General features: G+C 39.8%; 1 protein-coding gene across 1 annotated transcript in view; it reads right to left on the bottom strand.

Annotated features, from left to right (window-relative positions):
• Positions 1-25,462, bottom strand: part of COLEC12 (collectin subfamily member 12) — a 92,885-nt gene that overhangs the window by 13,354 nt on the left and 54,069 nt on the right. Inside the window, exon 3 of the mRNA XM_083867186.1 lies at positions 2,569-2,691. Coding sequence (XP_083723312.1) covers positions 2,569-2,691 — 123 coding nt within the window. The remainder of the gene's footprint in view (positions 1-2,568; positions 2,692-25,462) is intronic.

Raw genomic sequence — 25,462 nt, 5'->3', positions numbered from 1 at the left:
GCCTCGTTATTCCTTCATGTTTTGTTTCCTTGTTATTCATTCATGTTTTGGTTTCAGGTTTCTCCAACATACTATGTAATTTTTACCACTAGTTTGGAGGTTTATTCTGTGTTGACTTTGCCTCCCATTGAGTTACTTTTTTGCTTGCCATATTTAATCCACTGATGAGTAGTTTTAATGTTTTAAATCACAAAGGATATTTAAATGTGATGTAGGAAATGAAAGTTTTAAAAGTAGTTTTGGGCTTTATAAACATAAGTGTGGGAGGCAAATTTAATGGAAACTTAGCTAAGAGACTGAAAGAATCCCTGATGCCAGCAGAATTCCTTATTTAATGTAATACTGCAGTAAAAAAGACAAGCCAAATTCTGATACAGAGAGGAGAGTTCAAGAACTCTATACTTGTATTGAGTTTTGTTCTTCCTTTAAGGCCTTATCCGTTCTCAACAACCAAACTATTTCAGTAATTAATTTGAATATGAACTGTCAACTGAGGTTTTATCTAACTTATGTTTGCCCTGCAAATAAGCACGTAGGTAGCCTGAAGACAAAGCTCTTAAACTGCAGCTGCAAAGGGCAGAATTAATGCCTGACATATGGCCATTTGCTGCTTGGTGTTACAGAAGGAATTCATGGATTCAACAAGACTTCTGTCTCTTTGCCTCTTTTCCTTGGCATTCAAATGCTGTCACCAAGTTCTTGAGTAGTGGAGCAGTGGTCACCAAAATTACGGTCTTAGGGTCTGCAAGCAAGATATGCATTATCCACCTTCTTACAATCCTTTTTACATTTATTTGTGGAAGAGGGGATTCTTTTGTCCTTGTCTTGGATAGCTGTGATTTGGTACTGCTATGACAGAAAGACTCATCCCTAGTGAGTGACTGCTCATTCAAAGAATGAAGTTTAGAAATGAGTTAAACAAAGTTTGAGCCTCAATAAGAGGGGAAAGCCTGGGGAAAAGATGGTGCTATGGGGCTCCATAGAGAAAGAAGCCTGAAAACAAGATTGAAATGAGGAAGACAAACTCCTTCTCTCAAAATCTTCTGGACAGTTCCTTTATTGCTACTGCTTCCTTCACACATGCTATCATTTGCCAAAACAAGGTAAAGAGCAGTAGTCTCTCCAACTTGATATGCTGCAGCTGAGTGAGGGCTGAGTCTTCTGGGAAGCCCCAGAACTGAGCCTTATATAAAACTCTTGAGGGAAATTCTGCTAAATCCCACTCATTCAGTGGCTGGGTTAAGTCTGGAAAGATCCCATTCTTATCTGATGTAAGCAGATCTCTGCAGATTTATATCTGCAAAAGGCCTACCCTAATCCATGTGGCCAAATGATGTTATATTCATAGATCAAGAATAAGATTTTGAATTCTGGAAGGTTTTTTGTCTCTCAAAATCTGACGTCCAGAGACCAATTACTTCAGGACATGTATTCACATAGATGTACTGCATTTTTTTTTTTCATTTGATGTAATTTTGCCACCTTCTGTCTGCTTTATAATTGAAACAGGATTACCTAAGTCTCTCTATCTGTTCCTCACATTCTCTCTTTTCCCTGGATAAATCTTCATCTAAACCAAACAGTTTTAATTTTCTCCCACTCAAAACTGTGCCAAATCCTCTTAAATAATTATTTATTCTTTCTATTTCTACAATTTCCTTTTCTTTCCCTGGCAAAGGACCAGAGGTGATGTCAGCTCTGCTATGAGTGCAGCTGTTGGCAGCACAGGATGCACCGCATGCTAATCACAGGAATATTTACCCAGCTCCTTGGAGGGGTTTTGAAGCTCTCAGAGCCATACTCAGACAGGTAGTTTAGAGCTAGTTTGGTTTTCTCTGCAACAAGCTGTGATGTCCTGTTATAATGCTCACAATGATGTTGTTCATTTTCTTTTTCATACCAGAAATTCACATCTTACTTAACTTATTATAGCTGTAACTGCATAATAAGCAGGTATTTACATCAAAACATTTCTATAAATGCCTAAGTGGCTACAGTTAATTAGTGATAAGGATTTATGGGAATTTTAAGCCATGTTTCCCCATGTACCCAACCAATGACTTGCACAAATGAAATTCTCTCCATTACTGGGTTGCTGAACTACCAGAATCCTTGAAATTACTGTTAAAAGCATCTAAGTGTTTTCATTCATCACAATTATTGTGGATAGTCAATACACTGGCACCTCCTGGTATAATTTTTCTTCTTCCAGATACTTCAAAGTAACATCAATACTACATTTTGTTCCTGTGATAAATACTATGTTATAAGATATTTCTGGCTGTTGCATGTTACACAGCTCTGTGTCTTCCAGTACTCCCTCTTGGTGGAGGAATGATCATTTTTTTTAACTTTCCTTTCAAATGTCTAATCTAGTTTCAAAATTTCATAGTTATTTGAAAGTGAAATCTAAGATTGCAGTTTGTTGTTATGTATGTACAAAAAGCCAACATTGCCCAAATACTGATATTTAGGCTAAAATGTGACAAATTGCCTGGGTAGCTAATAAGTGATAATGTGTTTAGATGCTTGTCTGAAAGTAAAATGTTGGTCTCAATGCATACATACCTTTGTATCCCAGAATGGCTACTGTGATTGTTAACAAGGCACATAAAATGTATAATAAGATGATGGAGAACTTCAGTGCCCAGTTATTTTTACACTTGGTACATTGGCTCCCCTCCTGAATACCTGCAACAGAAGATTTAAAGAAATTTAAAACAATGACAAAGTACACGTTGCTGGGTTTGTCTCCCCATTTCCTTTCCTCTGTTTGCTAAAGAGCAAATTATTTATCTAATCAGATGATGTTTACATATCAATATGTGCCTATTTGTCTATACTGCCAGGATAAAACATTGTGGTGGTTAAAACATCTGCTCAGTGAAACAATCACTTTGGGATCTTAGTGTAAGAGAAGTAGGTTCTGCTTCACTGGAAAACCCCTGGCTCTCCTGAGAGATGGCTATTCTCTGATTGTGCTAACAAGACTATGGTAAGCTTTGGAAATCTTTATTAGCATCTCCTCTGTCAGGCATCACACTGCAGCACCTCTATTTTAGCATTTGATAACCCCATGGGAGCAATAGGACACAACAAATGTTCTGGCGGGAAAAAACCACAAAAATAAAAGAGCACTGTGAAAACCTGGTAGGAGTAATTCTGCTTTTTAAGGATCACAAGAGATAGTTGCCATGCAAACTCTTTCTTTCCACAACAAGAGAGACTTCTTGCATATTTTGGGGGGTTTTGGAGAACATTATTTCCACAGAAAAGAAGGGGTGCTTTACTGATACAGCCATCCGTTCATCCACAGAAAAAATGCTGGTGAATTTCTCTTTGTGGACAAGCCTAAGAAAAATGGCCTCAAATCAATGAAAGAAAACAGAGCTTTACTATTAAACTTTTTTTACAGAATGGCTTGATACCTTTGAGTCTATTAGGGAAGCAATTTTCCTCTTTTGTGCTCCTTGGGAATAGCTTAAGAGTGTTGGAAGCATGGATTATTAATCAGAAGCACGAATGTGTAAAAACCTGAAAACTGGACCAATGTGCTGGAAGAAATAGGCGGGATTTATCCTTCTTTCCAAGGCGTGTTAAGCAGTCCAGGATTAATGTAACTTTCTGTGTCTGTCAGAAAATGCATTTCTTTGATATTTCACTCTACTTGTGTACGATTAGGGGAGCCCCACAGGAAAGCTTTAAGCTCTAATAAATTCTATGTACCAGATTACTTAACTAATCAAAACTTGCTCTGTAGCTTTTTATGAGTAACTTATATTTCCCTTGAGGCCTAATGCACAGATGATTTTACTTTTCCAAACTCATGACCTTCTACAGAGTGTTTTTTTATTTTTCATTTTTTTAAGAGAAAAGCACAGGCTACTTCCCCTGTGTTCAAGGAGGATGGGTGACCAACATAATGATTTAAGTCAGCTGCATTTCTCTCTCCAGTGACACTTTCCAATTACTTCCTTTAAACCTAAGGTGCTCAAAGGAAGGATTACCATATTGGAACAACTGAGGAAGAGGATTTATACAAAGTTTATTTGACAAGGCACTTTCTTCAATCCTCTCTGCACATATACTTGCTATGGCTAAGGCAGAAATGCATCTTTTGCACGTCTCTTTCACATTACATCATCACTTTTTTTTTTTTTTTTTTTTAAACTTTTCAGGGTGACATCACATTCTATTGCCATGTGATGAAAGTGATGTCATAGATTTGGGTTCCTGGTGGTTTAGGCATAAGATCAGCTGGGAACATCTGTTTCTTTTTTCAAGAACATTATGGGAAAATGAGACAAAGGCTTGTAAGTATTAACTCAAGAACAGAAACTCCAGAGGGTAAAGGCTTCTCTTCTGCCTTCTGTGAGGTGGGAAGGGAGGGAGCTGGCACAGAGACAAGCAATTGCATAGCCCATCTACTGGTGACTTGGATTTGGAAGGGTGGTAACTCCTGCACCACAAAAGAAAAGGCGAAGGGTCCATAATTCAGTTGTCAGGTTTGCTTATGGATCCTGATGCCTGGGCTGGCTTGCTTTCTTTGGTTTACAGGCTCAAGGAGTTTGCTGGTGAGGAAGCTCTAATTGCTGAAAAAGCAGGAAAGGGAAAGTGCAAATTTCTAAAGGTTTGCCATTGGTACTCCGAGACTGAAATGATTTCACAGTGGGAAGCTGGTGGTGTCTGGAGCACCATTTTGCTGGTCTTAGTTGGTACTAATGGGCTCATTGAGCCTCTGTGCCCTAAATGCAAGGTTCCTTTGCTGAAGGGTTTAAAGTTCAGATTCCAGTTTGGTTGTCTTTGAAAGTCCCACAAATCCAAAAACAAGCCAGGGTCAAAACTCACATCATATTCACTTTCTAAATACACAGATAAACAGAAAGCTTGATCCTCCTTATTTTAATGTTAATTGAAGCAGGCCTAGATCCTTATCTGGGAAGAATGATGGACTGCAGAGGTACAAAACACAGAGAAAGGCAGAAACAAAAACAAAGCCTTTGGCAGCAATTGCATAATGAAAAGTTTCACTTGATAACTGTCTCATACTAAGATTACTCATTTTATGACATGACCTGCTTTCTGTCACTGTACTCCGGCTTCCTGGGTAGTGTAACGAGCTGAAACTTCACTGATGTCACTGGATGTATTGCAGTTCAGCATCAAGCATCATGTATGTTCCAGTGCTTCACAGGGATCTAGTTTCACTTGTCTCAACCCTCTCTACCTCTGTTTCAATAAAACAGCACTTTGGCTTTTCAGAACTTTTAGTTTTAGTGTATTTCAAACTGACATCAGAACAGCACCCAAACAAAAGCCAGACCCTTCCATCCTTTAACAATCCAGCATGGTTGGTATCAATAACACAGGCACATCATACTAAAACGATCGTACAGGCTGGAGTGATTCCATTAACTAACTGGCCTGGAACTGTGCATTTCATTCCTTGCTCGGGCTTTCTGCCTGTCAGCCTAAAACTACATCTGATTGCCAATGAACCCCTGCTACCCTCATCTAACATGACCCAGGTCCACGGCTGGAGTGAAAAGCCAGGGAGATCTAATAGGCTCCTTTGTTTTCTTTTACCTAGGATGCAATAAAGTCTTTCAGAGCAATTACATTTGCACTTTATTGCGAACATGTAGTGCTTAACTCTGCTGCTAGCAACATGTGATTTTCTAGTTTACTAAACGTATAAAAACTACTACAAAAATACCAAAGATATAGGTACCCCTTGACAAAAAGATTTGGAAGACTCATTCTGAGCAATTAAATATATCAGGCTATATGCAAAGGCAAAAGCCAGGAATGCAACCCTCTCTGTATAGGGATGAACTACAGTATAACCAGGGCTCCCCAACCTCCTCAGCACAGACCCTGACTTCTACTTGCCCTGTTATTCTTCCCCACTACCTTGCTTAAGGATCATGCCCAAATAAGACTGTTCTGATATAGGAGATGCATTTAATCCATGTCGTGAGGACACATTTTTATTCAAAGGTTGTTCTGAAAAGATGTAATAGCCAAAATACTAAGCAACAACAAATGGGAGACAGTTAAAAATGCTTACTGTGATTACACAAAACACAGCAGCCTGGCATAAAATCATGCAGGTTTACCACAAAAGCTGTGAGTTGAGGCCTGAAAGAGGCCATGCTCGGGCTTTAATTTGGCAGAACTTCCCCAATTTTATCCACTAGATTGCTTGCTGTTATGACTGACATAAAATGCAGAATTCTTACAGGAGATGTATCACATCTCATCTAGAAAGCTGTAGACTAAATGGAAAGGGAAAGACCCTACACACACATCCCACTGACAGAACAAACATAAAACCTGCAAAAGGGCGTTCTCGGCTGAAGTCAGCTTGTCTCCATTTGTTAAGGATGCTCCTAGTGCAGCACACTCCTCTCTGTGTCCTGTACACGTGTTTTCAATGTTGGTCTGCTCCCAGACATTTGTCACTAACTTCCAAACCCAGGGAGCCGGGGTCACTTCCGCATGACGTGCATTTCTCACTGCTGATTTGATCAATGTTTAATAAATATCAGATGGGACACAATGTGCCTCATCTCACTGGACATATGCTTTTTTCCATTCCTTTCCCCGACTTATTTTAATAAGAGCTCTGGTTTTTCTGCCTCACTGTTGGGAAGACATCTGGCCAAACAGACAGCAACCTAGTACAAAGAGATCCTGCTGGCTCACATGCTTTGGGGACCCCCTTCTCTGCAAACCAAAATGCTCACAAAAAAATATGCAAGTGAGACATCCCCCTGTTACCAGGCTTTGTAGTATTTGTTTTTATAGCATTGCATTCCAGTGACTGAAGACTTTGTTCTCACACAGGGGGTATACATCTGCAGATTCCTCTTGGGCTCCAAGAAGAGGTTTTGCTGAAGGCGGAGCTGGATTTTTTGGGTTTTGTTTGGGGGATTTTTGTTGTTGTTGTTGCTGTTTTGTTCCATGGTTTTAATGGGACACTAAATATCTTTGGTCTTTGTAACCACCTTACAAAATGCCTGACTCCTCAGCCGTATTATAGCACATCTTTGAACACTGGAATATGACATACACACTTTTTTTTTTTTTTTTTTTTTTTTTTTTTTTTTTTTTTTTTTTTTTTTCCTGAATAATTCTCTTACAAGTATTTGCTTTCTGTTCTTTTCTTCGCTCTGGCTGCAGGATAATAGGTGGCCTCATAATATTCTGCTAGCAAATCAATTTTGACAAAGATGCAAGGTTTTCTTCATAACCCTGACAAGAAATAAGTATAAGAACAATAATTATAAGATAAAGAAATGTAGTGCAGGAAACGAAAATACATTAGTTTGGAGGGGTTTTCCCCAGTGTGAGTCACTGAAAGAGATAACATCTTTAAATTTCTGAAGGAAGACTGCAAGCCTAGTTTGCAGCCTTCAAACGATTGTTTTCTCAAAGCTAATGTTTTCAAAACAGCAGTGAATCTAATACCTATATTTAAAGGGACCTGATTTATTAGATATAAATCTAATTCAGGCCTCCTGCCCTGGAAGGTGCCCCATGTCAGGGAGACAGAAACTATAGGATCTTTGAGTTCCCTTCCAACATGAACCATTCTGTGATTCAATGTGTAACTAGGAGTCAAATACTGAGAAGTAATTAACATTGCAGAGCTGCAACAAGCTCCCAGTGGTGTCTTTCTCACTAGCAAAAGTAGGTGATCCCATGAGGAATCCATCTCTAGGTTCCAATATTGAAATGTTTTGAAAAACCTAGCTGTAAGTGCTGAAATTCAGGCATTGAAGTGTAAAATGGTAGATGTTTACTAATATGCATGACTAGCAATTATGAAAGTAAGTTTGTCTCATAGGACAGAGAGGATTTCAAAGTTCAAGTATGTAAGTGTTTTCGTATATACATACACACAAACACATTTATGTTCAAATATATGAAAAAATAAGTTTGTGTGTATGTTTTTTAGAGAGAAGCTTTGGTAATGACAAAACCCCAGCAGATTATATCAGCACACTAAGAAAAAGCAGCCAATGGCATCTTTGTCAACAATAACTTTGTATAGGTTTGAGTTTACTGGATCCAGCCAGACACAAAATTCCCAGTGAGATTTTTGTCTTCTCTTCTGCATTGTGTCACAGGTTATTAACCTAACCCTCATGAAATAATTCCCATGATCCTTCAGGAATCATGGGACAGGTTTTGTTGCAATGAGCAAAACTGATTATTCAATGGTTCCATATACTGGCCTACTTCAGAAAGCAATTGTTCTTTATAATGGCCACAAATGGCAAAAATTGAAACTGCTTCATGCCTTTTAAGATTATTATTGAGATAAAACTAATTTCTTCAGTTTAGAGTCTATTCTCACACTGTAAAAGCTGTAATTTGAACTACACATAAATAGAGGCCCTACATATTTTCTAGCTAGTGCGTAAAGGTCCACACCTCCTCCCATGCCACAGTTTTGGCAAACCCTGTCTCCATAATGGCAATGGTCCTGCTCACCCAAACAGTGCAATGCTGGCTTGTGGGCAGGTGGATTGCAACAGCCTGCTTAACTTAATAGTCAGATTTTTACAATGCCATTGGAAAAAAATATTTAGCACAAACATGCTGTCATTTGTTCTGGAATTTGCTGTTTTGCTTCTGGTTTTGTAATCAAACAGGGATAAATGCAAGCTATCCTTGCTTTGAGAAAGTTTCTGGTTATTTATTAGGAAGCAATTAAAGCAGCTAAACTTGAAATCTAAGCAGTGGGTATGTACTCACCTAAGTCGTGCCAGTTTTCCTATGCCAGGTGGAAAATCATGAAGCATGGCAGGCTGAAACAGCCACTCTATATTTCAAGTAAACACGGCAAGACACAGAGCTTCTTTCTTACAAAATTAATAAATAAATGGACCCAACCCAAACCACTCCATCTCCACGGGTTTCTACAGTGTGCAGCATAATCTGATTGCCCTGCTACACAGCTGGCAGCTTGTGCAAATAACCTCTGGAGAGAAGAAAACACACCTCAAAAGCCCAATCGGAGAATTTGTGCCTTGTGAGGCTGTACAATCCCTACCAGTGCCAGTGGTACCAGTTCCTGAGATATTATCCTGAACTTCACATTCAAGATTTCTTATTCACCTGGTGCCCCTTTCTTTCCAAGTTCAAGGTTAGGGCAATCCCTGGTATCAATATAGGCTGGGATATGAACAGATCAAGAGCAGCCCTGCCAAGAAGGACGTGGGGATGCTGGTGTACAAAAGCTGGACAGGGGCTGCAATGTGCTCTGCCAAACACATCCTGCCAAACACTGCATCAAAAACAGTGTGGCCAGCAGTGGAGGGAGGTGATTCTGATCTATCCCTCTATTCTGCTCTGGTGAGACCTCAGCTGTGTTCAGTTCTGGAGTCCCCAGCACAGGAAAGGCACGGACCTGTTGGAGTGGGTGCAGAGGAGGGATATGAAGATGATCAGAAGGGCTGGAGCACCTCTCCTATGAAGACAGGATGAGAGAGTTGGGATTGTTCAATCTGGACAAGGCTTCAAAGGAACTTTATTGTGACCTTTCAGTACTTAAAAGGGGCTGATAAGAAAGATGGGGACAAACTTTTTAGCAGGGCCCCTTGTGATAGGACAAGAGGAAATGGTTTTAAACCAAAAGAAGGTAAAAGAAGATAGACTCAGATTAGACAAAAGGAAGACTTTTACAATGAGTGTGGTGAAACAGGAACAGGTTGCTCAGAGAGGTAGATATCCCATCCCTGGAAACATTCAAGGTCAGGGTGAAAAGGGCTCTGAGCAAACTGATCTTGATGAAGATGTCCTTGATCACTGAAGACCATTTAGACTAGATGACTAACTTCAAGGGTCCCTTGCAAGCCAAACTGTTCTATGATTCTTGCAGCTATGTAATTATGTGAGACTTTCACCTTGCATTTTAGGAGAACAACAGATTCCTAGACTCCTAAAAAATAGAAGTGGGGATGAGTTGTTCCTTAAGTCTACCAGGACTTTCATGATCCCACCTCTACAGAGCAACTCTAAACACTGAGGGGGCAATGTTGGTGCTGGGGCTGGCTGGGCTCACCCTGTCCCTCATCCCCTGAAGTGGAAGGGGTGCACTTTGTCTCAAAAGCCTAGGGTGTTTCAGTAAACATGAGGGATTTCCTTCTCTGGGACACCATGGTAAAACCCAGCCCTTGACGATCTGCACACTGCAGCCCAAAGCTCTGCACACAGGGGCCATCAAGCAAATTCTCCTCCACACACCAGACTGAGTCTGTTGGAGGCAGCAGCCACTTCCCATAAATCAGAATCCCACATCTGACATAATAAAGAGCCTCAGAGGGCCAACAGTATTATCTCTGGAAAGCTTTCAGCGCAAGAAATACTTTATTCTATGTAATGTACACAAACCCTTTCATTAAAGGAGGGGAGAACCCTCATTTTCAGCCTGACCATCATCTCTCACTTATTTATATAACCCAGGCAGCATTTTCTCTCTGGCTTTGTTCTTATTTGCAGCAGTACAGAGAATCACAATGAATTGTCAGAAATCCTAATTATACACTTCAACAACCACCACCATTTAATTATATAGTATTACCAAACAATGTCCTACTGTGATTAAACACTAAATATTTTAATTGAAAGGATACAAAAAGCCCAACCACAGCACAGGCTAAGCAAAGTCTGCTGAATATCTGAACTGTATGTTAGGCAAATATTACAAACAGAGCTGAAGAACCAGTGTGGTAAATTTTATGAAAAATCACGGATTTACAATAGCTTAAGGTCCAGCCATAACAATGTGGTAAGAATATCACACCAGCACAGGGTCCAGCATCCCATAGGCTATTAGACTTAAAGACAAGCTCAAACCAGAACAAACCTCAGAACGTGCTGGTGCTTTTAAATAACTGGAATTAGAGAATGTCTGGAATAAGAGAGATGTGTTTGTCCTCAGTTACTGGAAATCAAGGAAGGGATTACTCAGTGCATGTCTCTGGAACTAAACTCAAAAATCTAATTAGGCTGTTCAAAACATGAGAGAAAAACTAGAACAGTTAAAGGAAGATAGAAATCATGTATGAATTAAAGACCTGTTCAATGACAGGCAAAACAGCCATGATACATGACAATAAAGAGCCTCTCTCAAACTCTGCCTCAGCACAGAAGAATTTAGACTGATTTGCAAGAAGAAATATAGCTATAGGGAGATCAAAGCCAGATTTTTGGTGAGACAACCTGAAGATACTCCATTCAATAATTTAAATAAAAACAGAGGTAAGAAAGCATTAACAAAGTCACAGAAGGGATCTGTACTTCAGAGTTGTGCCAGATGGCAAAGTAATGCCATTTTTGTCAAAGTCCAGGCCTGCCATTCTGAAATAAATACGCTTCCTAATGAAAGATAGATCCTAGTTAAGATTATAATTTGATGATTAATGTACATGATTTTCAAACTTAATTTACATTTGACTGAAAGGATGAAAAAAGGTAACACACCCAAAGTGTATATTTTCCCAAAGATTCTCTAATTTTATAACACAGTATTTAGGTGTTAGTGGCCCTAGTAATGGTACTAAATGGTAGGCAGAAAAAATGGTTAACTCCATGCTTTGTGGCTCTTGAGATGCGTTTCTTGAAGAGAGCAACACAATCCCCTCCATGCTGTGGGTGTGGTAGGTGCCAAACCCACCACGGTGCCACCTGTGCTGCAAGGACAGGATGAAGTCATCCAGAGCACAGGTGCAAAAACGATGCTCTTCACAGGAAGCTTCCACCTGTTCTTTTACCAGCTTCTGCAACTTTTAAATCTAAGGGCAATCCTAAAAACATTGGATCTGTTTTAAAGAACAACAAACACTCCAGCCATGCACAACAAAGCAACATTTCTGTATCCACTGATGTTGCCACAAATGCTATTCCATTTAATTACAGAAATTAAAAAATTTATGTGCCTTCACAATTTAAGTGGAAGTATTTGGCAGCCATCTGTTCCATGGAAGTTTCTGTGCACACATGCACCCCTGACATGGCTGAGGCAGGTAATTAATTTAAGAGCACTGTAAAATACCATGTGTCACAGTAAAGTGTGCTTTTAAACTCTTGTAGCTCATACAACTCTGAACCAATTTTCACTCAGTAGTCAGAAGCACAACCAGAATGCCCTTCTCATCAGGATTTTTTCTCTCCTTTACTACCCAGTGGAATGGAACAAAATAGAGTTTCAAGTATATTTGATAGCATATTTACCTTTCTTTTTTTTAGGGAAAAATACAGAGATACTTTTGATGAGGTTTTCAGTGGGGAAAAAAAAATAGTTGCCTAAGACTGCACAAGTATACTCCATGCAGAAAATCAAACCTGTAGACGTATCTGTAACTACAGGTTTTGTTACGTTCCAGCTGAAATCAATGCTGGCATTAACAGAATTGAAAAAAATTAATCAAGATTTGATGCCTCAAATTAATATATAGACCTTTATACACCCTTTTCTGGATTTAGTGATAATGCTCCCGTTGCCTTCAATAAGAACCACTCTAATATAAAAATTACCTCTTCCAACAGAAAAATCTCTCTGAGGACATTATTTGGAATTTCGAAGATTAATGTGCATGAAAAAAGAAGCGGTGAGTGTTTCTATCCATGCTGGGAACTTAGCAGTTGCAGAGACATCTTATTTGGAAAGTGACCCCAATAATGAAGAAGGCCACAAGGAAGAATGCAATAGGACCTCAAAAAAACATGAGCTCAGAAAACAGTAGGTGTAACGAAGCTTGCTCTACTCTTTTAATTATGCAAATTGCCACTTCTGATTAGCCTTTTTCCTGTGATATCAAGAATGCTTGGATGAGATACCAATACAAAACTGAGAAGAAAGGATCCCCATAGGCACTGCATTGAACATAGCTCATGGTCACAAATGCACTGGCTGTAAATTCATTCTAATCTCCTGAGGCTACATGTTCAACTACAGGAGAGAAATTATGTCTAGGTATAAGCGTTGTTCCTCTGCAAGTGTGCTGCCTTACTCCCCTCAGCTGAATTGAGACTCAGCATTAAATCACCTCCAAAGGAGAGGAGCTGTCAGGAGCTGGATTTATTTTTCACCTCACTGCCCTTCTAAAACCACTTTCTAAAGGTAGGGCTTTTTCCACAGAAATATTGCAGGCTTGATGGCAGACACAATAAATCCCATTTCCACCCTCCAACATAACCAATCTCCCCCTCTGCCTCCTTTTCCAGAATCTTATCTTTTCAAAGTGGAAGTTTTCCTCTGGGAAGCTGGATCTCTAGGTTAAGGAATGATTATGATTCAGTGCAGCTCCCATCTTTCAGTTTTCTCATTCTGTTCTTCCCTTTTTCCCCCTCTCCTGTCTCCGTGTTTCCTGTAGCATCTCTGACTCCTGAGGTCTCCCTAACCCTGGCTCATTCACACCTCACTAGCATCCAATTTCCTGGATAAAAAGCAGACTTAGAATGAATTCCTCAGGCAACCAGAACATTTTATTCAAGCGCTTGTGCCAATGTGTAATGACTGTGCAATGTCAGGAACAAACAGCCCCGATAAATGGATTTTTTCCACCTAATACCATCACAATTTCTGGGATTTTTCGCTGGTTAATATTTTCTGTTATCCAGAGAAGAAATTTTTATTCTGTAAATCACTACAAGAAGTTCCCTGTGCAGAGGTGGGAGTGTGGCTGGCGAACATAATTTGTGTTTTCTCTCCTAATAAACAATAAGCAAATCTGCACTATCTTGACAAATGCTGGGAAATGATGAATTAAATCTGCTTGTTACAAGTGAGGAAAAGCCATACAGAACATCATCCAGGGCACTGCAGTCACAAACATAAGGAATTAGCCAACAATTAATTAGACAACAAACATATTACCTGCCTACATAGCACCTACCCTGCTGCCTTCCTAATGTCAATGCAATCACTGTGTTAAGTAGATGAAAACTCTATTGCAATCATGAAAATACAGAAGCTGACAAATCCATTAAATGTGAAAACATTTGCTACACTTTCAACAGCAACAACAGTAATAAAAATACCTGCAGAACCAAGTATCTTCTTGAAACATATATTCCTTGCTATAATCCTTTTCCTGATAGCTTATGAAATAATGGAAAACCAAGCAAAATATTTTTTAACAGAGCCTGGTAGTTTTAGGGTCTCTATCTTCAGAGCAGTACAAGGGGAAGGCTGTTGCCATGAGGCCAGGGTTTCCTGAGATTCCACATCTGCAGATGGAGGGCTAGGAATCTCAGAATCATTTTGGTTGGAAAAGACCTCCTAGTTCATTGAGTCCAACCTTTGACTCATCTCCACTTTGTCACCTACACCATGGCACTGAGTGCCACATCCAGTTGTTTCTTGAGGACCTCCAGGGATGGTGACTCCACCACCTCACTTGGCAGTCCATTCCAGTACTTGACAACCCTTTTGGCGAAGAAATTCTTCCTGATGTCCAGCCTGAACCTCCCTTGGCAAGGGATACAGCTTGAGGCTATGTCCTCTTGTTCTGTCATTTGTTGCCTGGGAAAAGAGACCAACCCCCAGCTGGGTGCAGCCTGCTTTCAGGTGGCTGTAGAGAGCAATAGGGTCACCTCCTGAGCCTCCTTTTCTCCAACAACGACCCCCTCATGCCTCATAAGACTTAGAAATCTTTTAATTTTGATTTAAAGTCTGACTTAAGTTAAGACTTAAGTACAACATACTAGTCTTTACTTGGGTAAGACTCAAGTCTTATAATGCATTTCAGGCTCACTGCTACAAGTTTTATCAGGGGATTGAGGCTGACAGTGAAAGGCTTAAATTGAACAAAATAATTTTCTTACCCAGAAGACTAAATGAAAAACTTAAAACTTTTCACTATAAAATGTATGTGCTTTAATAGAGCAAAAATCCTGGGGCATTTTAATTAAGAGGCAGAAGGCATAATATAAATCTATAGTTACAAGTGGGAATTTGTAAATTTTAATTCAGATTAAAAATTGTAAAGGAGGCCTTGGGGTTCTTTTTTCCCTAGTTGACACATAAATATGTTATTAAAATTCTTGTGAAAGGTACAACTCTATGCAATAAAAAACCCCAAACCCAAGTATTAGCTTGTATTTCAGTGAAAACAATCCCAAGGTAACCGAAAATTTGGAGGGCAACTATTCAGGGAAGAGGGAAGAAGGAAATTGAGTGAACTCAAACAGTCAAGATGTCTAAACTCATTTTGAAAAATTATTCTGCCTGAAGTTAATGCCAAAGACTTTTGGACTGCAAACCTACATATCTGCTTTAGAACTTTCTTGCTGGTTTCCGATGTTCTTCTACGCTTGTAACTTTATCACACTTTTAACTCTCTGAGGAATGTTGAAGTTCTCAAGTAACAGCTGTAATAATCAGTTTCCTTGTTTTGATATGATATCCACTAAAAATACAAAGAAAATATTCCTTTTCTGTACTTTCTGTAAAAGGTGGCAAGAACTTGGAAAGCTAATAGAATTGACCATATTTGTGTCAAACCTGAATTTGCATTTCCTTTTTTCTTTTTTACCAAATACCAAAGTTTATTGGTCCTTGAAGAAAACAAAAAACAAACAAACAAAAAACCCCCTAAAAAAACAAAAAACAAAACAACCCCTCAAAAAAAAACAACAAACAGAAAAAAAAAAAAAAAAAAAGAAAAAAAAAAAGAAAAAAGACTGAAAGAAATGTGGGGTCAATATTTGACTTCAGGGTCAATATATCAATATATCTTGCCTTTTCACTCTCAAAGAGGCAAATATCTGCTGTTATTTATGCCATACTCTGCAGCTGCTCTTTTGAACTCCAGCAGAGAAATACATCACACTCTTGACCCCACTGCCTTTCCAACTAAGTGTGGAGACACTGTAATTTATTTGTTCAAAGCAAGTGTCAAATGTTTTTAGCACTAAACACTCTTGTTCCTTATCACAGCTTCAGTTACACAAGTGCAACCTCTCTGGCTTCCACAGAATTACATGCAATTTACATCAGTGCAGGTGTATCACTCAGCCAGGAAGCTGGAAAATGTTTTTTGTTCCATGTCAAGCTAAAAGCATAAAACAGAAGAGCAGGTGAAGCAGCCAAAACTGGCAGCTCAGTGGAAACTTTGTATTAAAGAAATTAATACACAGTACTATAACCTATTTAGGGAAAATCTAATAAAATACAAAATAACTCTTCCTTGTATCTTTGGAATCCACAAGCATTTAGTCCCTGTAGTGCCCTGAGGTTTATATGTAATAGGCTGAAAAATAATTTTCACATATTAAGAGTAAAAATATTTTCTAAAAATTCTGTTTCTCAGCAGTTTTATTTGACTTAGTACATTTATTTCTTGGCTAGTTTCTTGTATGGTAGGTTTCAGTCCAGTACAAATTTTTTCCATGGCTGAACTATATCCTCCTGAAAAGCAGAGCTGGAAATGTTGAAAACCATGAACTATAGCTAAAGGCACACATCACAAAAAGCAGAATTCTCAGTGTGAGCAGAACCTTCTTTTTCAATGAAATATGTACTCTATTTGTTAACCACACTTCATACCTCCTCTTATTTTGAATCTTACTCCAGTCTCCAAAAGGAATAATTATTTGAACACATTTGCTGTAGCCTTTTCACTTAAGAGATTAAGACTACTTTTCATGTTCCGCTTGTTCTGCACTTCTTTCCTGATCCACAAGAAAATGAAAATTAGCATCTCATTTGCTCATTTGCTCATGAACATTGCATTACAATATTTAAATAGCTTAGACAAAACTTTAAAGCTGTGAAAACTAAGAGTTTCAAAAATATTTTTAAGGTGAATTAATGTATTCAGTTTCTTCATATCCTACTATATGCATACTACTTTTAACTCGTGAGATCAATGTCTGTAAATTTTTAGATGAACTGTGTTGCACAGTTGTGCACATGATCTAAAATAGATTAAACTGCTTGATAAATGTCCTGGTAGTTTTTGTGCCAAAAGATGAATGAGGATATGCCCAGCAAGAGCTGCTACAGTCCTGTAGAAATTGGGTAGTATAATTGGTTATGCAGGTTCTTCTCTCCTCCACTCCTTGTTTTGCTGAGTGCTTGTTAAAGAAATGTAAATGTACTTACAGAAATTTCCTCCAAGTGTTCTGCCAAGGTGCATGAGCGAACTCAGGTCAAAATTTTACTGTCCATGGACAGAAGCCAGAAGAGCACTTAATTTTTAATCATTATTTCATTAGTTAGTAAACTGCTTAGCTGCTCCATAATACTCTGGATTGTCTGAAAATGGCATACAGCTTTGCAGGAAATCCTTCTTTGGCCTCTCTCAGTCGCAGACACAAGGGAGCACAAAACTTAGTGCATAACTAAACATAATGATGAGTACAGGGCGGCCATTCAAGCAAGCTAAGTCACAGGATAAACCAGGACTACATACAGGAAAGTGAATGTCAGGGTGTCGTGGTTTGAAAGCAAAATGAGTGAGAGGTTCCAAGTCAAAAATACAATTCAATAAGAAGAAAGGAAAAAAAGGTAAAATAAAATAAATGCAATAATACAAAAAACCACTGACAGAGTCAGAATACAACCTGAGCAGGGTGGTGGAAGCAGTCTAGATGAAGTGGTTTTCCTGAAGCAGTGATCCCATAGAAAGGTCTGGTAGCTCTGGTCCTCTGGGAATCCAGTGGGTAAGGGCTGCTTGTACTGTCCCAAATCCCAGATTATATCCAGGTGATAATGCTTGGCTCCTCCCCCTGGGTGGAGCATCTCACAATGGGATGATGAGTTGTGAAGTGGGTGCTTGATGGCCCATTAAACAGAGATAACTCCTGGAGGGAGTTACCTGTGAGTCATGGGCCAGGCATTGATGGGCCATTAGCAGAAGACAGCCCAGAGAGAGGGGGCCTGGGAAACACTGATCCAACAATTGGATTCAACAGTTCATGAAGATGGTGATAGAGTACTTTGTACACATCCTATACTACAACCCAGGACACAGGGTATCTAGGAGTATGGTGGAAACAAAATCACAAATCCTATGGACTGTGTGTGGAGAACAGTGGCTCTGAAAAAGATAACAAGTGAGATGACAAGAAAGCTACCAGAGTATTCTCACCGTGATGTTAAGGACAGAAAGGACAGAGCCAGCTTCTTGGCTTGCTGCAAGGAACTGGCAGCTAGACCAGCCTCAGGTATCACAGCACTGATGAGAACTCAGGTCAACACAGGGACTGGAAAAGCCCAGCTCACTTCTGTGGCTTCCAGCCTTCTCATGCTGGACGCAGTACTTGGAGATTGGACAGCCTTGGACCAGCTCTACAGCTCAGAGCCAGGCCAGTCATTCAAAGACTGAAGAAAAGGTCTCCTGGAGCTGGTGACCAGCTCCTGATGGGTTCAGGAGTCTTGAGGGCCACTGGCTCCAAGGCAGCACATACAGGAGGGGGCTGCTATTGAGCTGATGACTCTAATGTTCCTTATGATGAGGCTGCAATTCACACCAGGTGTTTCCACACTACAAGTCTTACCAGGAGTCTGGGGTTTACAGTGAGAGGCTTAAATTGAGCCAGATGCTTTTCATACTTGGAAGAAAACAGTAATTAAAAGAAAACCAGAAGACCTGGCTGCAAACTTGGGTGCTTTAATGGAGCACTGTCATTAAAGGGCACTCGTATGAAGAGGTAGGAGTAACATACGTTCCTGGCTACAAGTTGGAGGTAGAGAGTCTTCTTGGAAAAAAAGCAAAAATTGAAGCAGTGGGGGTGATTACAACTGGAACAAATTACCATCACAGGGGATTCCCTGTACTTTAATGCCTTTAGATCAAGCTCTACTCCTCATTTAAAAGATATACTTTAGCCAAAAACAAAGTCATTGGACTTTGTACAGGAGTAACTGGATGGAATTGCACAGCCTATCACACACAAGAGGTCAGAGTAGTTAAGTGCCTTGGCTCTAATCCCTACAGATGGAAATACGTGTGGCTCTGCTCTGGCCTGCTGCACAGAAAGTATATGTCTCTAGGGGAAGTTCATGGTGATGACAAGATGCCTCACTGCCCCAAGGGGGAGGTGTCTTTCAAATTCAGCTGAGCTTAGAATTAAAACAGATAACCCTCCCAGATGTTTTATGGCCCTGGATGGAGACAGCAGATGATAAGGTTCAGTGTATGTTGGAACACAAGAGGGTTTGTTTTTTTTTCTTATAAAGCAAGTAGTAAGTCTGGTCAAGAAGCAAAATAAATGAATCCAAAGAATAAAGGCTGGACACTAATTAAAAGCCTACTTCTACTAATACAGAGGGAAAAACTGCTCAGGGATAGTTCATTATGTTGAATCATGGTCCTCTAATACTGCCAGAAAATGCTAAGAGCTTTGGTGAGTTATCTTTGACTCGGTTTGTTAAACAAAACTCCCATGTTGTTGCTTTACCCCAGAGTGGGCACACATATCCACCTTGGGGGGCAACAACCAAGTCAAGTATATGTCTCTAATGTAGGGGTGAGAAGACACATTTCTCATCTTGAACCCCCCCCTTTTTTTTTCTTTGAAGTTAGTTCTTCCAGTTCGCTGGACTTTTTTTCAGAGCTCTCAGCCAGATTCTGGAGGAAAACTCTTTTTGCTGAGGTGCAACTTTTTCCTTGAAGAGTATAGTGAATATGGAAAAGTACAAGGGAGGAACAATATTTCAGTCAATTAATGCAGGCTTGGAAAACATAATCATACTAAATTTTTACTACTTTTACTAGTATGATTTACTATTTAAACCAATGAAAATTTGCTGATAATGCTAGTGACGACTTAAAAAAACACAGTATGGAAAGTAAGGATTTAGGACCAGGATATGAAACAGAAGCACAATCTAGAAAACTGAAAAGGACTAACTTGGACAGGCTTGTAGAAGCTGTTTACTGAAGTACTACTTAAGATGAAGCTCATTTGACATTCACAGAAAACTTCTGAGCTTCAGCTGGTCCCTGCAGTCCCTATGCTGAACATCTCTTCTGTTGTATTTGCACCATTACTTTTAGAAATAAATTAAATGCTGCATTTTGGGACAATTTAGTTACAACCAAAAAAAAGATAATGCATGATACAATAAATCAAACACTGGAAGATTGCTAGAAGTACTGGACAACCGTGCACGAAAGCTTAACCATTAAAACTTGTTTTCTTGCAAACTTTCCTTTATCTACATGTGCTGGGAAGGTTCCTGGAACTTGCAAGAGAACAGAGACAGAAATGGGGGGCTCTTGTCAGCTTTTCATGGCATAACGGGAAATCAACACATCAGTCTTTTACAGCCAAGAAAACTGCTTCCCTGTGAGCTGTAACTTGACTCAATCCCCGTGTTAGTCACAGCTGGGGGCGGCTTGTGCTCTGCTTCCAGCCATGACTGCCACGCTGGGGGAAGGGGTCAAGGTGCTTTTGGGAATCTGCAGCAACTCCCTCATGGTAGGGGGGACAGTCACAGCAGAGAATGTGTGGCCACCTTTGCTTCAGGACACTGCTTGAGGGGTGTGCACACTCACGCTGAGTTTTTCTGCAGCCTGTAGGTGTGTTACTGTTTTAGCACCTTTTTCCAGTAGGCAGCAAATTGAGGAAGGCTGAACACCCAGATATCCTGTATTATCCAGTCTGACACTTATTAACAGAGAAAATGCTACTGTAATAATGAGGGTGCTTCTGAAATGAATACTTTTACATTTCAACAAGGATGCTTAATGTATTACAAAAAGGAAGACTGAGCGCCTGTGTCTTCTTAATTCATCTGAACAGTACCTGGCAAACTTACAAAGTGGAAAAAACCCCACTGCCTTGAATTTTCATTAAGGCTCAGTGTTGGGATTCAGTGCCAGTTCTCATTGACTCACCCTGTCTCCAAGATAAGTTGCAGACTAATCTATTTTACTTTCACACAGCAGTGAGGCCAAATTACCTTTGTACCTGCTGCAGAGGAGCCTCACAGCATTAATGTCATCACGCAGATAAAACTCAGCCCAAAATTTGGTGTACTGACTGATGACAATTCCCTGGTTTTCCACCCTTTATCAAAATAAAGAGAGCAGCCCATCCTTCAGCTGTGTGTGAAAACTAGCAAAGACAAAAGTTCCAAAATTTATATTTCTAACTTGGTTTGATTGACACTCTTTAGTGAATGTACACTTATTTTAACAGATTGAATTTTGCTTAGCAGCTATTACAGACTGAAACTCAGCTCTAAAAGATTATTACCATGAATTAAGACAATTTTCTGTAGTGGAAATTCACCTAATAAATCAAGTCTAGTATTCATATGGCAGCACAGATGCGCCAACTCAACCTGCAGCTGTAGGCACTCAGCAACAGAATTAGTCCCTAAACCTGCAATTCTTTGATGACAAAATGAATATATTTTGACTTTCAAGTGAACAGGTTATTGGAAGATGTTTTCTAATACAGAGTTTCAGGATATCTAGTCCAAAACACCAGTGCCGGTAAAAATGAGGAGCCAGTGGAAATTAAAGCATTTTCCTAGTTCTGCCTGTATTGAAGTTTTTCAAATATATGTTCCTCTGTCTCCAACGTGCTGGTCAGCAGGATAAGCATTTCTTCAGTATTGACACACCATCCGGCTCTATGTCGAATATGGAAAAGAGTTGGTTTTGCACCCACAGGAATGTAAAGCACTTCCAGGTCCAGGGGAGTTACTAAATAAACAGCCTACGTTTCAAAATTACCTGGGAACTCCTGCTGAAATTTGGACCATTTATCAAAGAGAGAGTTTAAAATTAAATAGCTGGGTAGGAGGTTAAGTGAAGTTGCTGGTGGTTCAGGTATTCTGAAATTTGGTGTATTATTACTATATAGCCAAGGTCCCTGTTTTGAAGACTCTAAACTAATCCCTCTTACTTACTTATTTTTGTCAATCAAAAAGTGGCTGAGATCCTGATTTCAGCTGACCAGACAGAATAAAACCAAAAGCTCCAGAAAAAGAAGTTTGTCCCCTACATGTCTGGGGTGAACATAGAGCTCATAAGAAAAAAAAATAATCTGGGATTCAGTGACTGCAGAAAACTTTTTCACATAATGTTATAATAAATTTCTATATGAAGTTTCTATAATAAACAAAATTTTCTATAATTATGACATTTTTCCCAACTGAAAAGTCTTTATTCACAATAATTTTTCCTCAGATGTAGATTTTTAGCATAATCCAATTTTCAGCCCTAAAATATGCCACATTGGCCATTCTGTTAAGCTTGATGGTGAAATTTTGACTATACTATTTTATATTTGCACCTTTGTCCTTAAATACAGACTGCCAGTCATGCTGTCCACCTTAAATAGCACAGAAACAAAATTTGACTCCCAGCAGGTAATAGTGTGAAATATGTGGTCCCTGCAGTGCTGAGATACACTGGACAAAGTCCTAGTTGCAGATTTTCCATGGAATTTGCTGCCTTCCTGAGCAAATTATTTTTTACTTCTGAACCAAAATTTCAACTCTTACATCAGTGTGAATCCAGGATAAGTTCAGTGTAGTAACTCTAGATCTAAATTAGTACAAGTGAAAACAGAACAGCACTAGAATATGATATGGCAATTAAAATGTTACTTGTTGAAATAGACTATAGAAGTCGTGTCCAAAATTAATGGTTTTGTTGCTTTAATATATTTTGTGGAATATTCAAAAGCACTTCAAAAAAGGGGTCACCAGCTCAGAACAAGATCAGCTAGTATCTTCCCAGGACCCAGTCTTTCCTTAGCTCTTCCTACTTCCCTGTCAAGGCAGTGCTTCTAGAAACACTCTCGGAAACTCTGAACGCATCAGTATAAAGCCTGGGGAATAATATCTTTAGGAGAAATTAATTCAAAAGAGCATATTTTTGCAAATTCAACATGCACAACCGGAATATCTCCATATTACATAAAATTTCTGCTTTATGAAAGTGGTATACGAGGAAAATCTAAAAGCTCATTTAACAGTTTTAGGAAGTCATCTGCATTCAGAACATCTCATAATTAACACCACATCATTTACCCAAGTGAGGCTGAAGAATAATGGGATTCTGGCTCACATGCCTCCATCATGACTTAACTTCCCTGCTTCTCCTGTCCCAGGCCTCTCTTCAAATTCAGCTAGTCAGCTTGGTAGATACTAGACACTTAGGAACCAGGCTGGGATAAATTAGCCCTCAGAAACCAATTTGAATTATAGCCAATGAGGCAAAAACCATGTGACTCGTGTTGTGCAATAACTCACTATTCAGCTATCTCCAGTCTTCTCCACATGTCCCTACCTCCCTTCTCACAAACACTTTGAGAACTTTGCAGGTCTCTGAGACTTTACCTGCCATGCCTATCACACACCAAAGTTCCCCTGGATGCACAGCTAGATATTACACAGTTCCTGTTGGTATCCAAAGTGCTCAGCAGTTCCAGCTGTCCCTGTGAAAACTTGTGGAATGTGAGGTCAAAACTGCCAGAAAGCCTTCCTACAAGCACTGACACCAAAGTGTTAATTTCCCAGGTTGTTTCAAAGGGGTGCATATCAACGGTTCATTCCTTGCTGGTTTACAAATACCTCTCACATTTGTAACTCAGGCTGAAGCTCTCATTAAATTGCACAGGTTCTTCCTTTAGAAGTTTCCTTTAGAGTTAGCTTTCTCCACATTTTTACTGCTGAAATTTTGGACCCAAGGTTGGCCACCCCTAGACTCAATGATTAAAATCCCTTTGCCACCGGATTCCTTACATTTTTTTTCTGACCTCTTCCAGAAGAGCTCCAAAGCAGCTACTGCCTCCCTTTCCCCATGTGACTCCATATTTCCTGCATCCCTCTGCTATGTCCCATTTCCCCATCTCCACAACACACACATGTGTCTGTCAGTAATTCCAGATGTCCTGTGGTGTCATCCTCCCCTAACGTCTCTCTTTTCACACCCTGGCCTTCCCCTCCCTCCTCTCCCTTGTAAAACTTCTTATGCACAAGGGAATATCTTCATTTCCCAAGAGCCAAGCAGCATCTGGTCCTTGTGCAAAGAGCCCCAGACCTGCTCTATCACATTCCTCTCCTTCTGACTCCCCTGCAGAAATCCCCAGTGGCCTCAAGATTCAGTGGTTGCATTGCACATGAGTCTGCCACCTGGTTGCCTTCTGGGTCAGCTCATATCACATACACCCCTATCCACAACCTGGAAGCTGGTCTGGACAGGGACTGCACTGAATATGTTACTGTTTGAATGGTGTGATCTAAAATGTATTACAAATGACTTGGTGAGTACAGTATTTATAGCTACTTCACCTGCAGCCTGGCACTGAGAGCTTTTGAAACACTACAGAACAAAGTTTACTAAAAACCCATCCCTCTAAACTTCCTCCTCTCTCAATCCCTGAAAAAGGAGGAGATACAGTTAATCCATTCATTTTCATGGCAATGCCACTTCAACAAAGGTTCAGAGGAGTATCTGCCTTCCTCACATACCATCGTGTTATGTAAAGAGGCTGTGACAGAAACAGATGTTGACTCTATATCAAAAGGAGGTTACTACCATGCTGATACACTTTCTATCTGAAGTCTGCAGTTGTCAGAAGTTTTGTACAGACTGCAAGCCCACCTGGCTATTGTATGAGGACACATCACAGAGGCACCGAGCCAGAACCAGCCTGACATGAAGCCTGTATTCAGCACCACATCCTTGCAAATGGCAATATAATCTTCAAAAAATGCATGAGGATATGGAGAATGTGTCTGTACAGCATAAAATATCTGGCAATTGTGCTGGGTTCACCAGTCTGTGGATCATGGCTGAATACTTCACCAGAGGACACACACTTTGGAAAACACAGAGGAGTGACAACTATAAAGCAATTGTGAGGTAATTGGTTTTGCTCATCCAATACCATCTTCTTTTAAAATATAGCCAACTAAATATAAAAGGCAAGAGCCTGGTCTCTTAGGAGGGATAGGTGACTGTGTTTTAGCAAGCAGGGAAGGCAGTGTGGGTAACCACCAGAGCCTGACAGTAGGAAACTCTGTAACTGAGGAGAGAGTAAATGAGGAGAAAGAAAATGCAATGGCTAAGTCTGTAAACAAAATTAGAGATGTGGTATAACTCTGTCTGGTGATAGTACTGGAATAGTTTATGCTCTTTCTGCATCCACTCATTGAGTAACAGAAATGCGCTTGTTCCTCCTGATGTGAGCTCCCAAGCTGAAGGTGCACCCTGGGAATGTGCCATGTGCCTGACACATAAGGCAACTCATGAGTGTCAGTATGCTCTGGTGATTTCATTTCATTTCTCTCCCTCTCTGGTCCCTCAAGGAAGGGTAGGGAGAAACTTTTCTTCTTCTACTGGTGCTTCAGGAAAAAAAAAGGAGTTTTAAAGTATAGAAAGGCATAAGAGCGAGCTATTTAAAAGGAAACTCGTAAACATACAGAAAAACTGTTTTTAAAAAAATCCATCCCCGCAACTATTCCAACATGTTT

Source organism: Zosterops lateralis (genome assembly GCF_965231275.1).
Source record: "Zosterops lateralis genome assembly, chromosome: 1".
Lineage (NCBI taxonomy): Eukaryota > Metazoa > Chordata > Aves > Passeriformes > Zosteropidae > Zosterops > Zosterops lateralis.
The sequence above is the reverse complement of the archived record's forward strand: the minus strand, read 5'-3'. Positions and strand labels throughout refer to the sequence as shown.